The following is a 27,785-nucleotide window of genomic DNA, read 5'->3' on the forward strand; positions in this document are numbered from 1 at the left end:
TGATAAAAGCACACCAAAATATAAATGCAAAATACAATACAATACTGAGCTAGAGGGCTATGATGTGGGATGGTGTTAGACAAATGTGTTCTCTCTCCGACTTCAGCACATGTATCCCTTTCCCATAGGAAATATGGAAATAACGGGCCTACCTTGCATGGTTATTGTTAATGGATACAAAGTGATTTGAAGATTTAGGGGGAAAGGCTGAGTATTCCTTTTAATCAAACGTGTATGCTGCTGTAAGCAGAAAGCTTATGTGCTGCTCAGTTTCTTCGCTGAAGCACTCTGAAAATATTCAAAGTGGCAAGCTATTTAAATATGGTCAATCTGTATAGAATGGTACAATTTGTTCAGCATACCCCAGGGTGCTGAAGAGGACCTGTGTTGCTTGAACATCACCCCATCCAACTCCCTAATGCCACAGAGCATGCCCTGGTTTTGGGGTGAATGGGACTTTCAAATGCAGCTTGTGAAATGGCTATGAGGGTCTGCTATTTAAAAGCAAATTCCCACTAAATATATCTAAGTCTTTCAAGGTTCTGAAAGCACCTCTTTCAGTCATGCTTTGTTGTAGTAAGAATTCTACGTAGTAGCGGCAATGCAAAATGTGGGGGGCTGGAGACTCGAGCTGATCCCTGTTCCAGATATTTTCATAGCAGGCCCTGATGTGCCTCTCCAGTGCCTCTCTTAGGGAGATCAAAAAGAGTCCAGTAGCACCTTTAAGACTAACCAATTTTATTGTAGCATAAGCTTTCGAGAATCAAGTTCTCTTCGTCAGATGCCTGATACAGAGACTGGCCTCTGCATCTCTTAGGGAGAGTTGTAGTGCCTCCAAACCCTGTTGTGGGGCTGGAGTGGAAGACGAGCTTCCCTCCTAGGTTGACAAATGTTGTTTTGGTCTCTGGCAACTGCTAGATAGGAACCCACGGGACTGCTAACAAACAGTGAAAAGTGAGATGCTGGTGAAGTGTAAAGAGGTGCAACTCAAGTTTGAGATGTTCCTGGTGCTTTTGATTGCTTGATAAATATGGAGCATTCAGGTAGAGCAGAAAATCTCTGGACGTGAGGATGTGAAAGCAGAGACTCGGCAGTTGGGTGTATAATCTCCAACCCAGAATTAGCTCCCCTGTTTTGGGCTTTCTGGCTCTGTGCAATCTTACTGATTAATCAGGTTAGTTGGAAGGTTTAACTTGGATAAAGCAGGACAAGAGGTCTCCAGGGTGTCAGTAAGAGATACTTCCTTAACCTGTGATCTTTTAATGGGAGATGCTTGGAATTGAACTTGGGAACTTTTGTAGGCAAAGCATGTACTTTTTATGACTGAGCCACATCCCCTTCAAAGCTTACTTCAGTACATGAAACGGCCTCTTACTGAGAGTCTCTCTACACGAGATGCCTTAGTGTGTGTTCACCAATTGTAGGGAGACACAGTGTTGGCCAAGAAGCGTTGTTTAAAAAGACAGAGTCAGCAGGGATGGCTCCTCAGAGGGTTTGTTAATTTCATCTTCACCTCCCCAAAGGCTCTGTGAATTTCACTTCTCCAGTGTAAAGCTGTGTGGGATGGCAACTAGAGGGCAGCAAGGAATGGCAATGGGCTGGAGCTGCCTTCCAGAGCCGGGCTTGGACTTGGAGAGGTTAGAATGGGCTGAAGTTTCCCTTCTGGCATTTCACAGCCCCTTCCCACAGCTCTGGTTTATAGCAAAGCCTTTGCCCTGCTGCTGGCTCTGTCTTTTTAAACTACCCTTCCCAGCTAACATTTCATCTCCCAGCACATGTTTTTCATGTGTCAGATGTCTCATGTAGAGAGACTCAGAGTCAGTCAAGGTCACTAGTCTCCCCTCTGACTGGCAGCGGCTTTCCGAGGTGTTGGGCAGAGGTCTTTCACATCACCTCCTGCCTGATCCAACTGGAGGGTAGGGAGAGAACCTGGGACCTTTTTCATACAAATCAAATGCTCTGCCACTAAGCCACAGCCTCCTATGGCATGCCGGACTCTGCTGCGTCCCTTGGAGCCATCTGCTGCAGGTGATGACCATCCAATGCCTGTCTCCTGTCCCCATAGCTGAAGCGAGCCGGGAGGTTGTGCTGCTGTCTGAAGAGCTCGCCCGCAAGTCAGAGGATGCGGCCCGTCAGCAGGAGGAGATCAGCCAGCTGTTGGCGCAGATTGTGGATTTGCAGCAGAAATGCCGCACGGTGAGCAAAGAGATTTGCTGTACCTGCGTGGCAGAGCACGCCTGTTGGTTGTCAGCAGAAGAATACGACTGTTTCAGGGATGGAAGGGCTGCCCTGGTTGTGAGTGCCCTTGAGGTTTTGGGGATGTGGGAGATGGTCCCAGCATATTTGCTGGACCACATGGATCCTCCTTCACATGGATTGTATTGTGGGGAACAGAGAGGACTCCTCCATTTTCTTGTAAGGCTTTCTGGGATTTGTAGCTGCTTTTCTCTGATAACGTTGCCAATATTGAGTACCATAGAAATTGAGAAAGCAGGTTGGATCTACTACCTTGAGGCATCAGGTGGCAGATTTTAGGATGCCCTTATGAGGCTGCAAACTGTCCTGTAACTAGAAGGGCACTGTTTGGATTTTCTGCACGGTGTCCAAAAATCACTTGGAAAAAGGAAGCAAGGCTAAAGCTATTTATTTACACACATTTTAACGTTTCCAAATATATTTGGAACATACAGAATGCTGTTTTCAACTTCAATGAGAAAAGTAAGGACATACACAAAGATAGGGAGGGTACACATTTTCTAGTGGATAGTGAATTTTGAATGGAAGTTGTGCTGTTGAACTAGGGAATTCACTCAGAGGCCAGCAGGAGAAAATCTCAATCTTAGCAGCAGATGATCTCTTAATTGGCACGTTTAATAGATTCCCCGGAGGAAGAATATCTTTGTTGGAAACAGAGAGGGGAGTTTGCAGATTAGCTCTGCCTTCTCTTCCTTTTGGAGGCAAAACTCTCTTGGGCCTGCCTTGAAAAGAAAACTCATTAAGCCAGCCATTATAAACTACAGACAGGCAAATTACATATTGTGCTGTGGGACCTGGAGTGCCCTTGGTTCTCCATTAAAGGTTTGTCTAAACCTTGCAAAGTCTGCTCTGGGTGACGGTGGCCTTCCTTTCTCCGCAGTACGGCTCAGAAGTGGAGGAACTGCAGCAACACCTTGCCGCTGCCAAGGAGGCCCAGCAGAAGTTACGGACAGAGGTGAGCCCCTTGAATAGCTGGGAAGAAAGGGGGGGTCTGTGTCTCTCCCATCATTGACAGGAGAGCAGAGGAGAACTTTCAGCTACCAGCCCGTGAGCTAGCATCGTATTATACCAGATGAACTGTCATGGCTTCTTGCGAAGAACCCTGGGAAATGGTGGTTTGAGTTGAGGTTGGTGAGAATTCTCTGTTGGAAATAGTCCCACCTCATAGAACTACAGTTCCCAGGTTGGGGCTGCTGAGAGCTACTGATTCACACCACCCAGCTGACTTCCACATGGGCTTTTTGGTGGGCTCTCAGCTGCAGCAGATTATTTCCTAGCTTCCATACAGTATCCTTGCTCATTTGTTGTGATTTCTCCTTGTTTTCTCAAACAACCTTTGATACGATGTTTCCTGCTTGGCTTGCAGCTGAAGCATGTTTGCCTTCTGTGTCGGAAGTGTGATGATACCTGTGTTGGCACCATTTCCCTTGCATATTCCCGCACAGCTACAATTTCCTCCCCCATGTCACTGGGCCCTTTTCATTTTTAAAAAAACTGTGTGGGGGAAGGGGAGGCAGTTGTGAATGTCCTGCATTGTGCAGAGAGTTGGACTTGATGGCCCTGGAGGTCCCTTCCAACCCTATGATTCTTATGAATAACTAAATTACTATAGCATCGTAGCATCAGAACCATCTATTTATTAAGTCCTCGGAATCATCAGCTTTCATTAAAACAAAAAGAAATCTCTTGCCCTTCTTGTTGTAGAGGTTGACCTTTTCCTTTCTGTCTTCAGAACAAAAAGGGCTAGACACTTTTTAAAAATGAAAGCTGGGACTTTGGAGGAGCTGATACATAGCTGAATGCAGTACAGAGTTACACTATAGTAATCTAGCCGTTGCTCTCACATCCCTCTCCCAGTGTTCATAGGGCATGACTGCTTAAGCATGAGGCATAGATACAGAAATGACCCCAGCTGAAAGACATGAATAAGCTTAAACACATTTACAAGTCTACTGCAGGATGACAGACGGTAAATCAATTGGACTGGCACAATTCTGAGAGAGTCCCTTGGGGCTCAGTTAATGTCTCCTAACTTCAGCTTGGCACGGCCTGGGAAGGGATGTTTCTCACCTTCCTTCTTTGTCATATGATACTGCTCTAGCTCCAGGATCTACAGGAGAAATACTCTGAGTGTGGGGCGATGTTGCATGAAGCCCAGGAGGAGATCAAGAGTCTCCGATGCCGCAGCCTCCCCAACAGCGCCATCAACCGCCACAGCTCCCCCACCTTCTTGCCCGTGGTAAGGCTGAGTGTTCCTGTGATGCCGACAGGGTGGAGGATTGCCCTGGGGTTTTAGCATTTAATTGGCATGAAAATAATTTCTGCCTTGTATCTGGATGGGGGATACTAGTAAGGTAAAGCTAAAGGTAGTCCCCTGTGCAAGCACCGAGTCATTACCGACCCATGGGGGGAACGTCACATCACGACGTTTTCTTGGCAGACTTTTTGTTACGGGGTGGTTTGCCATTGCCTTCCCCAGTCATCTACACTTTACTCCCAGGAAACTGGGTACTCATTTTACTGACCTCGGAAGGATGGAAGGCTGAGTCAACCTTGAGCTGGCTACCTGAATCCGGCTTCTGCCAGGATCGAACTCAGGTCGTGAGCAGAGCTTGGGCTGCAGTACTGCCGCTTACCACTCTGTGCCACGGGGCTGTTTGGGACACTAGTAATGGATATCTAAAAGGAAACAGTTTATCTACTTCTCCCTTCTTTGTTCTTTATTCCCCTGTGCCAACAATCGGGTGCCTTATCACATATCAAGCTTTTAGTACTAAAGGCGGGGGAAGAGTTGAGAGAAGAGGGCTTTCTTTAAGCCAGGGCTCACCAGGGCTGATTCCAGACGGCCCTCTGCAATCCAAAACGTTGCGCGTTGTCGCGCGTCATCGCGCGGAAAACGCGAAATATCGCGTTTTCTCGCGCGAGTTTTGCGCAAGGTCACGCAAAACTCGCGTGAGAAAATGCGATATTTCGTGTTTTCCGCGCGATGACGCGCGACAACGCGCAACGTTTTGGATTGCAGAGGGCCGTCTGGAATCGGCCCAGGACTGAAATTTGGAATATATTTTCCATGCCAGGGTTGCGCCTTTGAGGCACATGACTTGGTATGATTCTCTGAGCATGTGGAGAGTGACCAAGTTGCCTTCCTGTGATGAATAAGAGGCTGTCCCACCCTGAGAGGAAAGCCAGCCACTCAGCTATGTCACACCTGAGCCTATGGTAGTGCTGCTCCAACATCCAGTGACCTTTCAGAGGGGAGATGTGAGTGAAAAATGAAAGGAGGTGTCTGTTTTTCCTTGAGGAAAGGGCAGACAGAAGAGTTAGGAAGTGCCTCAGAAAAGGGGGCAGACAATTTTATGTAGAGTTCTGCCTGGTAGTGTGGCAGAGTGGTTTAACTCAACCTCTGGGAGAAGATGGACTTGTGAGGCCTGTCTCTGGTGACAAGCAGACCAGGTACCTTCAAGCTTTAAAGAGAATTCAACACATAACTTGTACTTAATTAAACCTTCCTTTTTGTTTTATTAAACCTTCTGCATCTGTGATCTCTGTGATCTCTTTTCATGCTTAATACAAAACTTATCTCAGCAGCGACCCAAAGCCTTTACACTTGCTACCCTAAGAACATTTTGTAACTGAGGGGAATGTTTATGTCTCAAAACCAGCCAGGTCCCCCAGAGGTGGTGTGAGTCCTCTTGATTTCAAAAGAAAGCATCTGTCACTCATACCTATCCCAGATTTGGCAGGATTGAACTGTGGAACATTTTATACTTCAAAACCAATCGCTGTTGGTTGTGGGGTAACTGGAGAGTACACTGTTCCTCTCAGGATTTTACCAAGCTCTAGTCTCACTTTGGGGGCCCTTGTCTTTTGCTGTTTGGAAACTCCTACTTGTAGCCAACTTCATTTTTATTCTGCCTTTCCTCCAAGGAGTTTTGGGTGGCTTATGTATTTCTCGCTTCCATTTTATCCCCCAGACAACCCTGCAAGGTAGTCAAGAGAGAATGACCAATCCATCTTCCTAGTGAGTTTCATGGCATGGTGGGAGTTTGAACCTGGGTCTCTTCAGGCTTAGTCCAGTACTAACCCTTGTCCCACGCTTTCCTTTGTTTGTTTTGTTTGTTTGTTTGTTTAATCATATTTATATCCTGCCCTCCCCACGAACAGGCTCAGGGCAGTTTACAAGAGTAGTAAAATAATACAAAGTTAAAATAACAATAAATTTTCATTAAAGGATTCCCTGGCTGCAGAGATCAAGGGTACGATGAGGAAGGGGACTGACAGCTCTGGTTCTTCAGAGTACAAGTGAGTAGAGAGCAAGAGGGCCTGACTGGGTGTTGCCGGGGCGGGCGGGGGGGGGGAGCGGCAGCCAAAAGGTCAAGAAACAGCAGCTTCCTGTGGGACTTCCCCCTTCATGTGAGACTTGCACGTTCAGAGGCAGTCACCTTCTGAGTCCCAGTGTTTGGGGAGCTGCAGTGCGTTGAAGCTATGGGTGAGGCCTCCTTGTAGGCCTTGTGGGGTGGGGAGCATCTGATGGTCCACTCTGTGGAACAGGATACTGAATTAGATGGGCCATTGCTTTGATCCAGCATGGAGCTACTTAGAGATTAAGAAGCACCCCAAGAGGATGCTTTCACAGGTGCCCCAAGAACTCTGAGGTTGGGAGGCAAACTGTAGGAAATTAACACTTAATTAGCAGAGCTTAAGGCAGAGATTGCGCAGTGGACTTAATGAGAACAGACACACACTTCAGTATAGCTCTGTAAGAATACTACATAAAGGAAAAAAATAGAGTAACATTGGAAGAAAATAAATTGCTAGACTGACTACATCTTCCTAGTAAAAGGTAGCTCAAGACTGATACACTGACTGAGAGAAAACTCTGTACAAAAAGCAATAAAACTTTAGTACATAGCTTCAATGAATTGCCCCCCAATAAACGAGTTGCCCAATAGAAAATCCTAATTCTACTTCATTATGCTTAGAGATTCCCCTTACCATGGTGGGAATCCTTACTCGAGGCCTAGGTGGTTACATGTAAATAAATGTACTAAGTAACACAAACTGTTTAACTCTTTCATGACTGAAATGAAAACACTTCCTAAATCCCAACACAAACTGGGAGAGGAACCCTGAGGTGGAATTTAGATGTAGGCAGAGCTAGAGTGGGAAGGGACATCTCAAAAGGATTCATGCTTGAAGGCGGATCTGACAGGTTTTGGCTGGCCTCTAACCTGGGAGTGGTGGGTTTTTGTCTTAAAACCAACGTGGTCTCATGTGTGCATGTTGGGGAGTTGCCTCTGATGCTCTCTGCACTTTCTGGAGGTGGGATATCCAGCCCTGTCCCTTGTTTTCCACTGCTGACTTCGGTCTCCCCTTCTATGTTTCTCAATCTCAGGAGCTTCCGGAGGGTCTTTGAGACTGTGAAGGCTGTGAACCAGGCAGTGAAAGCCAGATCGCGAGCAGAGTCACCTCTGAGTCTTCCTTGGAGCTCTTCCAAGCCATCATCAGTGGGTTGCAGCCGCTTGAGCACCCCTCGCACTAGCTACTATGGTTCTGACAGCCCTGTTGCAGGAGGGATGGAGGGGCAGGACAGCCAGGCTCCTGGAGGCCCCCATCGTGCCCGGTGAGTACTGTTTGGCGTATGGAGCAGGTTCTATATCCTATGTTGTGGGCCATGAGCGGTAAAGTCCTGCGTTCCCAGAAGAGAGGCTACTTGGCTGGAGCTGGGGCCTCGAGGCTGAAGTTGAACAACTTGTGGCCCACCAGAGGCTGAAGAAACATGGCATCTTCATCTGCCTGGAACTGCAAAACCAGTGGGGCTCTTAAGCATCTGGCAAGCTGCAAAATATAGCTAGCTGGTTCTGTGTTTTAACTAGTGGGTCATGCATTGGGTAGGCCTGTTATAGCCTAAAGAAGAGATGTGAAAGATAGAAGTTGAGATTTTGGGATTGGGGAAACTCAGCCACCTGATGAGGCACCTAAAGATTTATTAAACTTTCTGCCTGTATTTTCCATCTCTGACTCTTTCATATGCCAACATATACTTAATCTTTGCAGTACAAGTCTGTGAACCAGGTGCTTTTTAAACAAGAAAAGGAAGGGGAAAGATGTACCTCTGATGTCAAACATTTATTATTGAACAGATATTGCCAACATTGTTTTTATATTTTGTATATATACACGTTCTTTGTGTGTTTTAATTACTTTATATTTTATTTTTATCCATATCCATTGCTTATTTACCAATAGTAGTTTTAATGGTAGTAACTAGGTGGATCCCAATGGGTGATAAATGCTTCTCCTTTGCTTCAGCCGAGATGCGCTTGGGACGCCCTTGGGCACCCCGGGCCAGCATGACCTGGAAGTTGCCCTCCGCTGCCTGTCTGCCCGCCAAGAGAACCACAGCACAGAGCGCTCGTTTTTCGATGTGGAGCGAGAGAGTAAGCTCAGGCGCCTGGCCCGCGAGGTTGAGGACTCCAGCGGGCTCCTCACCCCCAATGAGAGTATTGCATCTACCGGCACCAACTATTCGGGCAGCTCTGGAGGCTCTGGCTTCTCACTGGGCTCCTTTTCTTACTTCCCCGATAAGCTTCAGATCATCAAGCCTCTGGAAGGTGAGGAGGAGGAAGGAACCCAGAAGAACTGTGCCTGGAGGGCTCACATGGTGGTGCTGCTCTGTGGTTCTGGGCCAGCTTATTCTTGCATACTTTGTTCTGAGATGCTGCTGAGTCGTTTCATTGCATGCATTCTGTTTAGTTAGATAGAAATAAAAGGATGATAGAAATAAAGGTAGATAGATATAAAGGGATGGATCCAAAGTTTCCATCCCACAAATGGTGGAGTTTTTCTTTGGTGCAAGCAGCTTACTTTGATGCAAGAGATACCTTCTGCTGGTGGAAGGCTCCTCTTACATTGGAGGAAGATACCACCATTACTTGGAATGGAAACTCTGGCTCCAAACCAAAGATAAATGATCCTCTAACTGCAGTAAAACAAGCCAGTTCTCAAGATATAATTTCATGCTGCTTTAAAATGAGACTTACCTGCATGTGCGTACATTTTCAGAGTTGCCAGAAGGAGAAACAACTGTGTACATTGCAATACTTGGAGTTGTACTGGCTTGTGTCGCTGTGAACTTCCTCTTCAACAGCCCCTAATTCATTTCTCTGGCCATAGAGCCCTACAGACAACCTATCTCAGCTCCTTTTCAGCCCATGGGAGGCTTTACCATAGGAGAGGGGCTGCAGCTCAGGAGGGAGAGCACATGCTGTCCATGCCCAAGAGGCCAGTTTGATCCTTGGTGCCTCCAGGGCCGTTTCCAGATGGCTTACCTTCACGCGGGACGTCGCGCCTCATTGCGGGGAAAATGCAAAATATCACGTTTCCTCGCGCGAGTTTTGCGCGACGTCGTGCAAAACTCGCGTGAGAAAACGCGATCTTTCGCATTTTCCCCGCAATGAGGCGCGACGTCCTGCGTGAAGGTAAGCCATCTGGAAACGGCCCAGTTTAAAAAGCTCTCAGGTAGTAAGGTTGGCAGGGATTCCACCAGAGACCATGAGGAGATAGTACTGGGCTGGTTAGGCCTCTGGTTTTAATCTGTAAAAGGCTGCTGCTGAGGTTTCATTAGGAATTTCCTGGGTATGTTTTCGACTTTAATTTGGTTATCGTATGAGTGAGAAACTTGACTTAGAAAATGCAACCAGAATTCCACATAGACATTCAGTGTGTGCACAATGCAGTCATGGAATATGCATGTAACTGCAGAGTCACCCTGACCTTGATTGGCGCTGTGCTGCCTGCGTAAGAACTCTGCTATAAAGAGACTTTTTGTGTCTAGGCGAGAGGCCTGGGCTGCTAGAAAGGCTCTTACCTTAGTATAGCGGGAGGGACAAGTTTGCTCTGGGTCTTCTTGGATACAAAGCCTGGTTCCCATGTTGCTATGGAAGGGGGTGCAGCAGCAAGAGGTGTGCACATGTGTACAGACGCACAGGTGGTGATACAGCCGGTATTCCCTCATGCTTGTCAGATGTGGGACAGGCTGTGTCAGAGAACTCTCTACCTTAGGGTAGGGTCGCTTGATGGGGCTCAGAGCTGCACAGTGCCTGCTCCTGTGACAGGTGGGTGTTGGTGGATGCATCCATTTTTATCTTGCCCTTCCTGCAAGAAGCTCATGGTCTCCCCCACCGCCCACATGTTTCTTCTCAACAACTCTTGAGAGTGTGTGATGGGCTCTATGAGCTTCATGAGTGAGGATCTGAATCCAGGATCCATGTTCTAACCTTGACACCCCCCTTGCTTTAACACATCACCTTGGTACAGGGCTAGTATTGACAGTATGGTGTAGTGGTTAAGAATGTTGGATTAGAAGACATGGGTTCACCCCTCACTCAGCCTCGAACCTCATGGTCTGACCTTGGGCCAGTTGCTCTTTCATCCTAACCTACCTCACAGGATGTGGTTATGGTATGACAGAGAGGGGAAGATGACATTGTAAGCTGCTTTGGACCCCCATTGGGAAGAAAGGTGGGTATAAATAAATAAAATGACCTTACCCTTCTCCTCTCTGCTGTTAGGCTCTATGACCCTCCACCACTGGCAGCAGCTAGCTCAGCCAAACTTGGCTGGAGTCCTGGACCCTCGGCCTGGTGTGCTCACCAAAGACTTCCGGCAGCTTGACGTAGACCTGGAGGAGGTCTACAACCTTAATGATTTGGAGGAAGATGATGTGGACATGAGCTCCATTCCTGCCCTTGCAACCTCGACTCCTGCCAAAGCCAAGGAGAGACGCAGTGGTGAGTGGGGCCACCTGATTCTCTTCAGTAGCTGATCAGTATGGACATCACTGAGAAACTAAGTCCCTGGTTTGGGGAGTGCACAGGTCCACCTACTCGAGTTGCCTTGGCCCAGTCTTGGGGCAGCCATTTTGTGAACCAGCTCCACATAGACATTGCGTGTCTTGTCAGTCTGTGCTTCTGCTTGTCAACACCTTTCGTGAGTTGGCAGATGTGTGTGTTCATGCCTTCCCTTGCCCATAGTGGCTGGATCATGAAGTTGATCTCTGCCAGCTAATTCCATCCCCGCAGTCTAGGTTTGGTTTAAAGGGTAGTGCAAAACAAACCTTTGGGGTCTGTGAGTTTATCCTATCAGCATTAGGAGTATAAACTGGCATTATTTCCAATAAATTCTGGGAAGTGAAGAGGGGCCTGGAATGTCTAAGAATTTTATAGGAATCCTGAAGGAACAGATTAGCTTACAAGTAATTAAAGAAACAGCCTGTACTCTGTTGTCTGGTGACAGGAAAGCAGTGTTTGTTATGTTTCCTCAAGTTTGTGAAGTTAGTAGTTCCCTGACCATCTAACATTGTTGAATTTTGGTCTCATTTCTGGGGCAACCCAAACTGACCAGTGCTGGGTTAGATGTCTCCCAGTTCACACATGACTTTCTTAAGCAGTGACCCAGGCTGCCCTTTCTGATACCACAATGGTGGCCAAAAGATTGGGGAGAGGCTAGGCAAATTGTCAGGGTCCTAAAGATGTTTCACTCATGAATATATTCAAGGTTAAGTTGTCAAAACAACAGTATCTACACACATACATCACAATAATTGCCACACATACCTCACAATAATAGCAATTATAAATGACAGGATGAATTCCTTTGTGTGGTTGCTATGGCCAGGGGCATTTGAAAAGATTTACTCTTCACAAATCTGTCTTATCTTTATTTTCAAGCCCTTGCCATTTTTTAAAAAAGAGACAGTTCATCTTTTAGTAGGCTCAAACTTGCAACCCTGGAGAATAGCTCTCTATAAGTGCTATGTGCTTAACCGATTGGACCGCTGGAGTCTGTGTTTGAAATGGGCCCACCAGAGGATGGGGTCCTGCTCCTAGTGGTACCTTTCTGGAAATAAAGATCTTCCTGAGCATCACCCTAAGGAAAAAACAAGGCTGTTGAGGATGGGAGAAAGGCTTCATTCCCAACCTGCACTTCTCCTTAGACATCCGTCTGTCTGTCCACCTGTCTCTCTCTCCCCTCCCCGTTCATTAACCCTTCGTTTTCGTGTCCGTTTCAGTCTTCCACTCCGTTAACAATCTGCCCCAGACCCCGCCTACTTTCACCATCACTACCTGTTGCATCTTGCACCCTAGCAACGAGGTCACCATGGTGACACCCAGGTAAGGATGCTGTGGTCCCATCTGCTTGCTTTCCATCCTTGCTCCTCCCACCCCATCACCGGCAAGGGAGGATTTCCCTTCTGTGTGAGAAAGTTTCGTGTTTTTAACCTGTCTCCTTACATCCCTCCCCCCATTTTGGATCCAGGCTTCTAGGCACTGCTGCTCCAGGTATGGGCCTGTCCAGCCGCTCTTGTCATACTGATGGGGGCTCTGAAGTAAGAAACCCCTCCCTCTCTTCTCGACATCTCACACAGGAAGAGCTGGGCAGGATAGCATCACTTCCCCCTCTGGTTTACTCCATTGAGAGCAATGCTGGCTTGTGGAAAAGGGGTACAGGGCGCCTGCATGATGGTGGGAGCAAAAAGGGCCTTGTTTAAGGAAATGGGAATTGCAGGAATTGGAAGTCACCAGTTCTTTCCAGTAGAAGCGGACCTGGGACTCGGTCTAGTCTTGGGAAGCTTTTGTCTCTAACTCATGACTGTGATGCTTGCTTACTTCTAGGAAAGGGTTCGGTATATGCTCAGAAGCACTCTTTGTGCTTCAAGGATTCAGGACTTAAAGTTTGGCATTTGAACAAAAAATGGGGCTGAGACCTGGTCAAATTGACCTTTAACTAGCTCATGGAAAGATCAGAGAAGTCTCCTCCCACTGAAAGCAGGCTCCTCCCAGATGACAGGGCTCCACCTTAAATGATATGCCTGATAATTGATTTCCAATTAGCCCTTAAATGGGTCTGTCTTCTCTTCCTCCTCCCCTTTGTCCCTCAGCCAGCATGCTCTTTTGGGGATGGTGGGAAAACGAGAAATGTCCTGCTAGGGGCCAAGAATCAGAGGCTGAATGAGCTGCCCACCCTGCCCGGATGAATTTGGTTGCATGCGTTTCATTTTCCTTCTTTACGGTAAGATGTAAAAGAGTTGCTATCCTGAGCGTTCATGATAGCAAACTGCGATTTTAAGCTTCGCTGGCGGCCTCTTCATCTTTCCTTACCCCACTTGCAATGGAGCCAATTGACACGTTACACAGTCGTGTTTCTCACATGTCCTGTCAACAGACATGGTCTAGAAGTTCTGTGTTATGAATTTAATTTCCTGGCAAGCGTGGCTCGATTCAGATTGAGGCAAAGAGGCTTAGGTTTCACCTCACTAGCTTTTGTTCTTATCCTGATATTGCCCTAGAGAGCCACCACTTGCCTGATGAGAAAACGGGTGTGGTACTAATGGGCTCCTTGGTGCCGTTTCAAGTTTGGTGAATGGCCCAGAGAAGGAGATTTAAGTCTCTCTGCTCTGTGGTTCCAATCCACATCAGGTCCACATGTGTGAATTGGGACTTAATTGTAACTTGTAAATACTGTCCAGAAGGGTGTGTATATGTCTATCAGTGTATCCACTCCTGAGACGTTTTACTCCATGCCATATTAGGCATGTTGGTCCAGCTCATTTAAGTTAATTTAGTCAATGAACCCTGTAAATAGTCTACAGTTATTTTGGTATTAAACCTGTCAACTCAGAAGAGGCTTTTTGCAATTGACTAAATTACCCAGGCTACTTTCAAGCGCAGGGTAATCTCTAGCTTGAATTATTTTTCTAGTATTGATTTGCAAAGTCTTCCTACTCAACCTATACTCAATTTCTCACAAAAGCCCTGGTGGAGGGCAGCTACACACAGCCTCTGGGAAAGCTCCAGATTTAACTCATTAACCTCTTTATCAAGCCAAACCTTACTGCTAACCCATTTGCTTTTTCACAGTTAATGGGCACTAACACAGTGGCATTTTGCTAAAAGTGTTTGGGTGCTTTTTTCTCCTCCAGGATTGTGGTGTCTTCTCCGTTCACTCCTTTGAACTCACAAGGGTGGAGTGGGGAGATGACTAGACAACTAACAAGTATGCTAAACTCATGCCTGTTGTAAACAGGTAATTAGCCGGAGAAGTAGAATAATTGATGGGGGGGGGCGGGCAGAAGGAGAGATTTGAGGATGTTGCTTATATTTGAGGGTTAGCGTGTCTCTTGTCTGGTGGCTCATTTTCACACAATATTGTGCGGTGATGGTGCAGTCGTTTGGTGGCAGTTACCAAACATGCTGTAAATCCCTGTGATTTAAAAAATAAAAATGGCAGGGCTCTCCAGGCATCAAACTCCCAGTGCATGCCTGGTTTGGCTCTGAAAACAAATTCAAACATTGGAGAAGTTGGGAGCTGGTGCCCAAGCTTCTCCCTTACAGCTGAGTCTGCGGCTGACTCTCCTAATAATATTTTGTGCTATACAAAGCAGCCACCTGGCACTCTTGTGTCCCTCCAATTAATATGTGGCAGAATTCGCCAAAGAAGTGTTAGGTGCGGGTAACCGCACATGAACCCCCCCGCTCCTTGCAGTCTTTGTTGATACTTCCAGCATTCAATGGAACACTTTTCCACTTTTACTTGCTGATGTAAGGCAGATACAAGAGGCCTGTTCTCAGGGAGTGGTGCCTCTCAATAGCAAAACAAGCACATTTACTGCCAAATTTAACAATATAATAATGGTGAAGGTGCAGTGGGAGTAAAAACAGGCTGGACCACCTCACCTGATCAGACTGTGAATAAGTGAAATTGCAAATCATGAATCTGCAAATGATGAGAGTCTACTGCGTGACTTGACTCATACAGATACCAGGAGGTAGAGTAACACCACTGGGTCCCTTGAGAATCATGGCCAGCAATGGCTCTCAGTTTAATATTAGAATCCCAGGCTGTGCATTACTGTAATTTTATCTCTGTCCTGGGAAGTTCTTCTGAGGCAGGTGACATAAACTTCCAGGAGGATTGAACCCTGTTTGGGTCACATCTGTTTATCTCCCGCTTGGTTGCCTGTAATGGTATCCTAAACTTGTTGTTTAAGGCAGCTACCTCCTCGGGCTGCCAATTCCTGGAGATGGGAGCAGGCAGTGCTTGCAGAGTTTCAGGAGGGAGGAGGAGCTCAGGAGGGATGTGATGGAATCCATCCTTCAAAGCTGCCATTTTTTCTTGGGAACTGGTATCTGCAGTTTAGAGATCAGTTGTAATTCCAGGAGAACTCCAGGCCTAACCTAGAAGTTGGCTGTCCTGCCAGGTCGGCTTTCCTTCCTTATTTTGACAGTGTTCTGAGATGAGCTATCTTCAGTACTTTTGCTCAATCCATCAGGTGTCATTTTTGAGTAAATAATCAGTGGCCATTTTCATACACCTGCTGCTGGAACATCGCGCATAACACCCAGAAGACAGCAGCCATTACCATACTGCCTTAAAATAGCAGCAGGCTCCTGGAACGCTGGTGGCTTCTTCGTGTGATATGAGCTGAAAAAACGCCCTGCATCCATTTTAAAGAAAACACCGTGTGAAGAAGCTGCCAGCGTGTGGGGGGCCTGCTGCTTTTTTAAGGTAGCATGGAAACGGCCAGCGTCTTCTTGCGCGAAATCGCGCCAGGAAGACGCTGTCTTCCGGGTGTTTTGTGTGATGTTCTGGTGGCGGGTAAGACGTGTGAAAACAGCCAGTGTTTGCTCATAAATGGCTCCGGTTGTGGGGTGGGGGGGCGAGGTGTAGCAGAACTGAAGATATTCATCTGCTTGAGCTTTGCTTACTTTTCACCCTGTCAATGAAATCAAAGTAAGCTCAGTGCAGTATCCTTTCCCCCTCTTCCTTGGCTCATTTTATTGTGTGTAAACCTTTTGTTTAAAGTAGTTGATGATTCTCAAGGTTCCCTGAGGGCCAAGCTACACATGACAAATGACACTTGAACGGCAAGTGGATTGAGTGGAGGGCAAGTGAACAGGGAGAAATACACTTGCCGTTCAAGTGTCATTCGTCATGTGTAGCTTGGCCCTGAGTCAGTTTTCCAATCAATTGTAGTGACGAATGCACCTAATCCCTGTATTTGTGAAAAATCAGCCAAAGAGACACGTCCTGGACTGCACTTTTGTGTGCAGTTCAACATCAAGGCTAGTGATATTCATTCAGTTGTTTGGGAGCACTGTTCCCCAATGTGGTGCCTGTCCCGTGTTTCAAGAAAGTGGGCAAAGCTTGTGGTTGGAAGGTGGTTCCCGTTTTGAAACAGCCACTGCCAGAGGAATGGGTAAACTCTGAGCCTGCCTGAGGTGCCAACTTCATACCAAGGATGGAAGTAAATATGGCTCTTCTGATTGATGGTATCTGCAAATGTGGCTCCCTGCAACCCACAGAGTGAATATCACTGACCTATGCAATTGTGTACGATTCAGCAGCTATGGAAATGCAACTAACGTTCTCAATGCTTTGAACTGATTTTCTCTTTTTTTTCCCCCATGCCCTTCTCAGTCTTTATAATACAGTTATGTCCTCTTGTGGGCCCCGTGCGGGGCTGAGTTCCCCTCCCCCGCTCCCCTTGCAGGAAGAGCCCAGCCACAAACTGCTACAGGATTCTCCGCTTGGACTGGTGACTCTGCTGGCAGAGCGAGGCATTTCAGCACAGAGCGCAGCAGGATTGGCAGTAGCCTTGCCCCGCTTTGCAGGAGCCTCGAGCACCCTGTGTTGGCCGTCTCCTTCCTTGGCTTCATTGAGGCATTGCCGTTGGGATGGCATGGCTGAACGGGCCTTGGGGCCAACTTCGCTGCGGCAGAGGGAAGCTGGGAAGAGCAGAAACAGTATCTTCAGTATGAACCTGGTGGAGAAACTGCAGCGGCTGGGGCTGGACAAGGTGGTAGCCCGAGGGGAAGCCTTGTATACAACCTCACATCTGCAAGGGCTTCACCAGAGATGCCCGTTGTGACTCTGCAGTGATGCTGTCTTCCACTAGGTGCAGGCAATGGCCAGCAGGAAGAGGATGCACTTGAACTGGCTCCTGAGCCATCGGATGGTTTGTGGGTGGATTCTTGGGCGAGCAGTTGGGGGGATCTTGGAGGGCTCAGTGGGAGGGATGAGCTCAGTATCTTCTCTGAGTGCCCCCCTTCCTGTGGATCAGGAAGGTTGAGGGCTTTTTCTTTACCCAGTGTTTAGCATGTCTACCCTACAGATAAACGGCATGTCTTCCTTCCACTCTCACCTCTGGAACCTTGACAGGGCTGCTCCTCAGGATGATGGAGAGGAAGATACAAATAATCCCTTACAGAACTACAATTCCCAGTTTTGCTGGGAGAAGCTTGGGAGCCAGGAGGCCATGCTTGTGAAAACTGCTTTTAAACTGACTGGGTAGCATTTAGAGGCCTCCCCAAGTTTCTGTCTTTGAGTGATCCTCGCCCCGTCTCCCCCATGTATCTGCACAGGACACAAAGCCATTAGGCGTGGGTGCCACGGGGCTGCGAAGGAAAGGAAGGGGCAGCCTCAGTCAGAAGCATCTGGGGCAAAGCCTGGCAAAGTCAAGGAAGCTTGGGGTTTGGGGATCCTTTTTGAAAGGGGGGGGGTAGATTGAGGATTAAGGAGCACTGCCCTTTTAAGGCCACACAACCTTGTAGACTCTCCCCCTTGCCTCTTTCTGTTAAATCCCGTAGGGAACGCACATTGCCTCTTGGAAGCCCCTTTTGATGGACTGTAGGACCTCTTGCACTTCAAGACAATTAGCAGAGCCAAGCAGGGATGTTGATGGGAGCGAGGGTGTGTCCATTTGTTCTTCTGCCACCAGCCTGGATGTTCTCAGATTTCCGTGCATGCTGTATCGTATATCTGAATCTTGCTCAGGTGTGGTGGTTTCTCCATTCCCCCATTTTTGTTCTAAAAGGTTCAGTTCCAGTTTTGAGGAAAGATGGTGAAGAACGCTGACCAGGTTCCGGTGGAACCTTTAAACCGTTCCTCTCTTTTTCCAGTTCTTCAGGATCATTTAGTATCACTTTTCATTTTGATTATTTACAATGCAATCCTCAGCAGGGTTTGCAACCCAAGTCCATGAAAGTCAGTGAGCTGAGATGTGTGTTGTACTGCTTAGTATTGCACTGAGATTTATCCAGAGTTGGTTGCATCCTGAAATCTCTTTTGTCTGTCATCCTCCCAACCTACTGATGATTTTTTAATGTTTGGTAGCTGTACCCATTTAATCTCTGCGCGTTGGTATTTTTGTTGATGCTGGGATTAGGTCATGTCCTTGTTCTCTCATCAACTTGGGTGCTCTTATACTAGAGCAAAAACAGCCAATTTATATGGCTGGGATTTATTTTTGGTAAAAGATTCCTGTATCTTCTCATTTACCAATGTTAATGTAATGCACACACCTTCCTGGGAAGGGCCTGCTGAAATATTTCACAATCCTGTGTGTGTTTTGCACAGAAGCTGTTTGCACACCTGCTTGCAAAACCAGGCCTCCTTTCCCCCATTGCTTGATCTGCTCACTTGTGCCGACACCTCTGCATTACTCGTTCTTTTCCTGTGTCTCTATTGGTAAAATAAACAGTGTTGTTGCCGTGGCTCTAACATCTGTCTGCTGTACTCTTATTTTGCCTTTATACCATTGCTTTGCCGTTTTTGTGCCTTGTGCTTTCCTGCACCATACTGGGCCAGTTCTTGTTATCAGTGGAGTTGCATAGTAAGACTGTACCACTTCAGGCTGCAAGGATAAATGGGAGTGGGAGGGAAATGCTTATAGCTTCACTGAAACTGTAGCTACAGTTTTCTAATAAGCATATATGGCAACCTGATACAAAAGAAAATGAACAGGACAGCACAAGTTTCAAGCAGGCAGAGCCTTCCCCTTACACATTAGCTCTTCTTCTGGAAGATTGCTTCTTCCAGCAACCCTCTCTTCACTCATAACTCTTTTTGAAACAAAAATTAATTATAAATGTATCGTATGTGGGTATGAAACAGTGCTTTGAATCATCTAATCAACTAGAGCAAAACCCTTGGATCACTTTGAAAAGATGTCCCTGATTTTTTTTTAAAAAAAAATCCAAATGTTTAACAAGTAGTAAATGGCGGAAGAGGTATTCCTTTGTTTCTCATGCACTGCCAGGAATGCTTCTCCTAAGGTGGTGCAAGTTGTGTGCATATGAAAATTGAAAAAACTCTGGGATGGGCAGGAGAAGATTTTGCCCTCTTTTCTCCCTGTTCAGCATGAACTAATTGGATTTGATAAGCTGAATGGGATGCTGAACTTGGGGGTGGGGGGCGCTGAAGAATTTAACAGTAAAAAACCAACAGACAGAAAAGAGGAAGTATCCTGAGACTAGGCAGGAAATTCAGTAGGGGTTGTAATGCATTATTTTTGACAGGCGGGGTTTGGATGCTGTTCCTTGATAAAAAAAAAAATTGTTAACAACTGCCTAGTTATTGTCTGTAAGTATGAAATGCTAAAAACTGTTGCAATAATTCAGCATCGTGTACCGTCCAGCTCTGATAACTGTCAGCTATCAGACTTGAGTGGGAAGGGACAACAGGTCATGCTTCCCAACTAAATAAATGTTTTATTTTATGTATGATTTCCGTATTATCTTCAACCTATATAACCCACTACGTGCTCTCAGGATCCAGAGACAAACGGTCTTGATATTCTAGGTGCTGGGCTCTCTGGTACAGGATTAGGGGTGTGTGTGTGTGTGTGTGTGTGTCTGTGTCTGTGTCTGTGTGTGTGTCTGTGTCTGTGTGTCTGTGTCTGTGTCTGTGTCTGTGTCTGTGTCACTAATAAAAGAGATTCACCTTGCACACCTAAAGCTGACAATGGGCTTGATATGGTAAAATAAAAGGAGGGTGTTGGTGGCAATGTGCTTCCTATCTCTCTAATCTGAAGAGCTGGTTATTGGTAAAGAAGTATAAAATAACAGAACAAGCGATAAGAGGCTGGATTGGGGTTATCATAGGCTTTGTCCCCCCCCCCAACAGCTGCTCTTTATATGCAGACTGAAACCAGACTCCCTTGTGCATGATCAGAGTGCTTCCACTTGAAAGCATTGGGGAGTGTGTGCCAGTTTCCATTTTCAGCAGCAGCTACTTGTATAATGCTAACCAAGGTCTGTTTTGGAGAGAGCTTTTTGTGGGACACACACAGCTGCTTTGGAACAGCCCTCTGAAATAACCCTCTCTCATGCAGGAGCTATCACTGTAAGCCAAAATTTGTCCTTGGAGAAGACTAAAAAAGCAGGGAATAGAAGTCAAGGGCTTCCCTTATACCACTTTCCAGAACAGTTAGAGATCTGCTGCATATGTATATGGAGATTCTCTGCTCCCCATGGCTAGTAGCTGTTGAGGGTCCTCTCCTCCATGGCTCTGTCTACTGCCCCCTTAAAAGTCATCATTTGTCATGGCCATCACAGCATTTACAAACAGCAAATCACACAATTTCATTGCTTGTAAAGACATGCTTCCTTTAGTCCATTCTGAGTCTACTGCCCATCAAATTCACATGCCCCAAATTCCTACAATTATGAGAGAAAGAGGAAAGGTTTTCTCTCTACTTTTCTCCACCCCGTGCATAATTTTATAAGCCTCTCTCACAGTTCCCCCTTACAGTTTTCTCTACTCTAGATCATAGAGTTGGAAGGTGCTTCTGGGGCCATCTAGTCCAGCCCCCTGCACAATGTAGGAAATTCACAACTATCTCCCCCCCACACACACCCAGTGACCTCTGCTCCATGCCTAGAATAAGGCAAACAGCTCCAGGATCCTTGGCCAAACTGGCCTGGAAAAAATTGCTTCCTGACTCCAAAGTGGCGATTGGCATTGCTCTTGGCATGTAAGAAGGGGCCACGACAACTAAACACTAATGTAAACCCTTCCTGCCCTTCCTCTCATGATCTGCCTTGGTTCATAGAATCTACAATATAACAAGGCAATATCCGGTATAGAACAGAATGTACACAATGAAGAATCACCCGGATATTAGGAAAATATTCTGTTATTATTTCCTAACAAAAGGACAATCACTATATCCAAAAGTGCGTGGAAAATTCATACAATGTGCAAACAGTGCATTCATATATTTAAATTATTTCTAAGAATGACCTTTTCTCACAGTCCAGTCTATGCAGGGAACTCCATGCCCCACTCCGATCCTCTTTGGAACAAGGCAAGTACTCCGTGGGTAGAAGAGATGGTAAGTATAAATCACTTATGGTTCTTAATGCATTTTATATCTTCTATTTTCTTTTTATACAGGTGTCTTTCCAGATGTTATGGTGTCCAACCAAAGAGCAGCCCTAACTGCAACTGGCTAAGTAGCAGATTTCGTCCTCATGACATCCTCAGGGGCTGGTGGACCACTAAATCACATGCAAAAGCAATAAAATATTTGAAGAATGGATTGTTTGTGGCCGTTTTGGCCCCAATCAAGGCCTAAATGGCCCAAAATGTTTTAAAGTCAGGTGGGCGGGGCCACCTGTCTTGGGAGAACTACTGGAACGGCGTTCCGGTGTGTTCCCCCTCAAAATGAGCCCTGTCTATATCCCTCTTAAATTGTGGCGCCCCAAACTGAACACAATACTCTAGGTGAGGTCAAGCCAGAGAAGAGTAAAGCGATAGCATCACTTCGTGTGATCTGGTCACTATACTTCTGTTGATACAGACCAAAATCATATTTGCCTTTTTAGCTATCTTCATCCAAATCATTTATAAAAAATGTTAAAAGAGGTCCCAGGACTGATCCATGAGGAACTTCACTTGTCAATCTTCTCTAAGAAGATGAAGAACCATTAACAAGCACTCTGGGTGTGATCTGTCAACCAGTTACAGACCCACCAAACAGTAACAGGGTGCAAACTACATTTTACCAACTTGTCAACAAGGATATTATGTAGAACCTTATCAAAAGCCTTACTGAAATAAACTATAGCTACAGAATTTCCCTGATCCATTTTGTACATTTTGGAATAGCCCCTTGGTGAAAATTAATTGGTCAGCAGCTCTAAGAGGGGAAATAAACTCTGCCAATGGGATTGGAGAGGAGGGAAGTGCCCCCAGCATCTATCCAGAGCTGGTGCTGGTTCTACATTCCCAACTTCCTCAAGTAGGTCTCTCAAGCCCAACAGCCTGGAGCTGGGCACCTTCTTGCATTTGTAGTTTTGCTGGACATTTGGTGTCTTCCCCCACTTCCTTTCCAATATAATTATCAATCTGCTGGGCCTGTTTTACAGTAGGTGTGTGCAGTTTGCCCTGTAGGCTGAATATTAGGTGTCTAGTATAGCCCTGGCCAGCACGATCTCATTAGATCTCAGAAGCTAAGCATGGCAGGCCTTGGATAGTAATAGTATGGGAGAGCTCCAAGGAAGAACAAGGTTGCTATGCAGAAGCAGGCAATGGCAAACCACCTCTGTTAGTCTCTTGCATCGAAAACCCCAGGGGTTGGCTATGACTTGACAGCACTTTCCACCACCACCAGTACCTACAATGGCCCTGGCAGAATTTTTTCACTGGGAAAAACAAGCCTATAAGAGGGCTTGCTTGAAAGTGCCAATTAGACCCAAAAGAAGCCAGGTTGAGGGAGGGGAGCTAGGTCAACTGATCTCTTAGATTAAAAAATTAAAAACCTTTTGATTGTTTTGAAAAGAGACAATAGCAATTGGAGGGCGGGGGAAGCATTCCTCCACAGACACATCAAGAAACGGTTCTGGAGGGTTGCATTTTTTTGATCTATCCACTAGATGGCAGCAAGGAATGCACTAACTGGCTGCCACAGGTGAGTAATTGAGAGAACAGTTTTAAAGTACATAAACATCCTCAAAAATCAGTATTTTAATACAAAATTAATATGAGACACGTCTTTGTGGTGGCTTTGTGGTGTCCAATATACCCTAAATTTTTTTGCTGTGTAAGTTGCAGCTTAAGATCTATGGAAGCAACAGATATAAAGTCCCTATCCCTATGCTTTAGCAAAATTAGACAATCTAGCTCCTTATTCCATTCATTCCTGAGACTCTGCATATCGTATTTGTTAACTGACATCAAATTTACAAACAAATGTAAGTTTTGTCTTCTGCGTTGATTCAATGAGAGGTTCCAGAAGTGGGGGAGACTCTGAAACAATGTTGCCAAGCTTATATTTAGAAAATACCAACAGATATTGCAGCTGTAAATATTGCCAGTCAGCAAAAGGTGACAAATCCTGTTGTTGTATAGTGGTTAAATGGTTGGGTTGCAAATCAGCACTGTGCTGGTTCAAATCCCACTACTGCTGTGAGCTTAGTAGGTGGCCTTGGATAAGCCACTCCTCTCAGCCCCAGCTCCCCAGCTGCATTGTGGGGATAACAGCACTAATTTTGTCTACCACTCTAACTGGGACACTGATCTGTCAAGAGAAGCAGAATATAAGCGCAGTTACTGTATCTAGACCTCTACTGAGAAAATGAAAAAAAATGGTTGCCAAAGTTTATCAATGGATCCAGAGTAAAAAATCCCCCTATCTGTGCAAACCTACATAAAAAAGATTCCCTCCCAATGTTCAGATCTGGATTGGCCCATAATGTTAATTTAACATGTAAAAATGTCAAATCGATATGGTTGCTTTTATAAATTTATGGTACTGTTAAAAGTCTGACAAACATCTTGATTGCAGCCAGAGTTTGGGGTAGAGGCTGCTTCTCTGTGTACCTCTTCCCCTCACTTTGCTGACTGTTTCTTTTCTTTGGACCGGGACCAGGCTCTGTGGCTGTCCTTCCTCGGATTGCCCCAGGAGCAGGATCTGATGAGAGAGAGAAGCTTGCTGGGCTTCTGGTTAGCACCTGAAAAAGCACAGAGGGAAGGAGAGAGAGAGAGAATGCACACATGGATTAAGACAGATTTGAATGGAAGCTGGGGAATGGCAAATGAAACCCATGGTGAGAGCCACGTAGATAAAGGGAGAAAGGAAGGGAGTGGGCTGCATGGAAGATGAATGGATGAAAGTGGGAGGTGAAAGTATTATGCAGAGGAGAGAAGAATCCTTTGAGGAAGAGAACTGCATCTGAAGAAGAGAACTGTGATTCTCGAAAGCTTATGCTACAGTAAAGTTGGTTAGTCTTAAAGGTGCTACTGGACTCTTCTATTTTGCTACTACAGACTAACACGGCTAACTCCTCTGGATCTATGGCAGAGGAGAGAGGAATGAAGAATAAAACAAAAAAACAGCATTGTGTAGTGCTTGGAGTGTTGGACTCGGATCTGGGAAATCTATGCTACCTCACAGGGTCGTTGTTATGAAGATAAAATGATGGAGGGGAGAATGATGTTATATTGTTATAAGCCAATTTGGGTCCTCGTAGGGGAGAACATCACAGTATTAATATCTGAATAAACAAACAAAAGAGGAGGGTTGAAGTTAAATATTTTTGAGGTGTTTTTTAGGAGGGTGGATTGCACACAGGGAAAAGAAATAGCTATAAAGTAGGACCAGCCAAACAAGAAGACTAGGTGGAATCACCCATCTCAGGCTGCAGATTCTGGAGGGGGAAAAAGTTGGCAGTCATTTCTGTTGTGAGGGGGTGCCATTTTGTTTGTCTGCCTCACATGCTAATATATCCTGGGCAGTATCTGAGGAAAAGGGAGGAATGATATCTTTGATGACAGGTTGATAGTGAAGGATAAATGGAGGAACAGGAGGATGAAGATATGACTCAAAGATGCCAGAGATGCATGCAGAGGCAAATTCATCTTTCTTCCTTGGACTGTGGGAATTTCAGGGTCGTTTTCATCAGCCAATAATTTCAAATGTATAGAAATATATTCACCCCTCATCCTAAGAGTCCCCTGTCTCCTTGGAGCCATATTTTGGGGAATAATTTGGGCTGCTAAGGGAGGGGACAGGCAAGGAAGTCCTGTTCTGCTGATGGAAATGGCTTCTGACCATGGGATCTGAGCCAAAGATTTCTCTTTCTAAAGTGCATTTAAGAAAGAAAAAACCTAGCAAGATGGCACTGGTACTTTTTATTGCTGTGATGACATTTTGGTATATGCTAATCTCTTATTAAGAATGTAAATGCTGCTTTGCTGGATCAGATAAAAAAAAATCTGTCTCTAGCACTCTTATCTCCAACTAGATGTTTCTGGGAAGTGCCTAACCATAGCCAGTGCGGTGTGAGGTTTAGAGTTTCAGACTAGGCCCTGGGAGGCCCAGGTTCAAAGCCCAACTCTGCCATGGAAGCTTGCTGGGTGACTGTGGACCAGCCACAGTCTCAGCCTAACTTACCTCACAGGGTTGTTGTGGGGATAAAATGGAAGGGAGGAGAATTATGTATGCTGCTTTGAGTCCTCATTGGGGCAGGGTATAAATGAAATAATAGTCTCCGTTGCCTGCCCCCAGTGTCTGGTGATCAGAGGTATCTTGAATCCAAAGATGAGGTCCTCTTTTTGGCTAATTGCTGGTAATAGATCGCCATACATTGCCTAATCCTTTTTCAAGTCATCAATATTAGTGGCCATCATGTAGTTGGGATATCACGGACTACCGTTGTCCAGTGTGATAGCCTTCTTTCCTTTGGCAGGAAACAGAGACTGATCAATGTTGCCTCAAATGACTGGATGAGAAAACTCTGGTTCTGAAACATGGTGGGTTTTCAAATGCATAATGAATTTCATTTCAGCTCTGACTGCATGTGGCCCAGCCATGAGCTGTTTATTGTGAGATGTCACAGAAACATTCAGTTTTTTACACTGATGCCAAATAAACTGTTCTGAGCAGCTCTTACCTCTCTGTCCAGACCTACTTCGACCTTTCTTGACAGATCTTCTAAAATGGGAGAAAAAAGCCTCATCAGAAAGTCATTTGTTTGAAATCCTTGCTCCCTTTAATGTGTCTAAACAGCCATACATAACATTACACATACACAGTTCCTGAAATTCATGTCCACATTGTTTCACAGTTCTTTAGCTGACTATTGTTTTCCCATGTGACACTTTTTTATTCTTCTTTGCAGGCTCTGTGCATTACACATATAGGATCTCAAGTGCATGCAGTTGTTGGAAAGAAATGATGGGCGAGCATGGCCCCAACCCCACTGGGCACCTATGATGACTGAGTGGCCATTGTGGGAGGGGAAGCTTGCGCTCAAAGATTTATACCTTTTATAGGTTCTGAGGTAGGCTCTGTGCACGTGCACTTGAGATCCCATATGTGTGACTGCACTGATGGCCACTCAAAAGAACATCAGTAACAGGTAAGCAACCTGTTTTTATTTGCGTCACATGTAAAAGTTAATACAGGACTGGAAAGGAAATTAGAAAAAAAACTTTTGTTGGATTTTATGTTTGCACTGAGGACTGACTGGAAGTCAAAACAGATTTGGAAGGGGAATAACCTGTTGCATTTACTCCTGGACTGCCACTGAAAATTGTGACTGTGCACAGACTTCCTCCCCTCTCCCTCATAATGTTTTAGCATGCTTGCCTGCATTGTGATCACACCCTGTGCTTTCTCATCCATCCCTGCCAGCAGCAGCCAATGACAAGCACTGGGAGTGGATGATCACACTGTTATGTCACAGCACATGAAAATATGCCTAAACACCACCCAGGCTAATGGGGAGAACTCCACAGGGAATAATTGGTTTTGACTGCAACTCCATCTTGAGACCAGTGGGTTGCTCCACTTCATGTCTGAATGCACTATAAATCTACCTCCTTAGCCCAGCGTGGAAGAGCAGAGGGTGGGATTGCCCCGTGCTTGATAAACTGAGAATTTTGGAAGAATAACTCTGATCACTGTAATATTAATAGATGGAGGAGACACCATGGGGCTACTCTACTGTACTGATATTGCAGATTCTTGGCAGGGGCAAGGGCAGTGGCTCACTGGTAGAACATCAGCTTGGCATACAGAAGGTCATGGGTTTGATCCCCAACATCTCCAATTAAAAGGATTCGGTAGCAGGTGATGTGAAAGTCCTCTGCCTGAGACTATAAAGAACCACTGCTAATCAGAGTAGACAGTGCTAACCTTGTTAGAATCCAGGAGAGCTTTAAGGTTTGAATCCAGGAGCACTTTAAAGAACAACAGATATCTGGCAAAGGGAGCTTGACTCTTGAAATCTCATAATCTGGTTGCTGGTCTTCAAGGTGGTACTGGACTCAAACCTTGCTCATATATTGCAGACCAACCTGGTTAGCCACCTGAAATTATCTTGATAGACCAAAGGCAGCCTTTCCTTGGAAACCTCCGCGGAAGGGGCTTGAACAGTCTCCCCCTGCCAGTAGACGTTTCCCACCATGCCCACCCAATCTGCGCCTCCCGGTACCTCCTAGAGGGAGGGCTGCTCTCACGCCTCCCTTTCTCCCCAGCTTGACTCTTGTGGGAGCGGTTTCTCTCTCCCAGCTTTTCCTCCAACGCCTCTGTCACCTCCTGGGCCTGTGGGGGCTGAGGGCTGACAAGCGCAGCTTCTCCCTCTGCTCTATGAGATGGAGCTGAGCTTTGGGCTTCAGCTGGGCTCACGAGAGACGTGGCCTTGCTGGCATTTTCCTGATCCTTGTTTTCCATGAGGGTT

At 46.0% G+C, this 27,785-nt stretch overlaps 1 protein-coding gene across 1 annotated transcript in view; it reads left to right on the plus strand.

The window, feature by feature from the left end:
• LOC129340229 (trafficking kinesin-binding protein 1-like) overlaps nt 1-19,766 on the plus strand; it is a 35,596-nt gene extending 15,830 nt beyond the window's left edge. Inside the window, exons 7-15 of the mRNA XM_054994889.1 lie at nt 2,066-2,196; nt 3,137-3,211; nt 4,358-4,495; nt 6,488-6,558; nt 7,652-7,879; nt 8,569-8,870; nt 10,830-11,048; nt 12,329-12,431; nt 16,738-19,766. Coding sequence (XP_054850864.1) covers nt 2,066-2,196; nt 3,137-3,211; nt 4,358-4,495; nt 6,488-6,558; nt 7,652-7,879; nt 8,569-8,870; nt 10,830-11,048; nt 12,329-12,431; nt 16,738-17,188 — 1,718 coding nt within the window. The 3' untranslated portion in view covers nt 17,189-19,766. The remainder of the gene's footprint in view (nt 1-2,065; nt 2,197-3,136; nt 3,212-4,357; nt 4,496-6,487; nt 6,559-7,651; nt 7,880-8,568; nt 8,871-10,829; nt 11,049-12,328; nt 12,432-16,737) is intronic.
• The last annotated feature ends 8,019 nt before the right edge of the window (nt 19,767-27,785 follow it).

The sequence above is a fragment of the Eublepharis macularius genome, chromosome 12 (assembly GCF_028583425.1).
Source record: "Eublepharis macularius isolate TG4126 chromosome 12, MPM_Emac_v1.0, whole genome shotgun sequence".
Taxonomy (NCBI): Eukaryota; Metazoa; Chordata; class Lepidosauria; order Squamata; family Eublepharidae; genus Eublepharis; species Eublepharis macularius.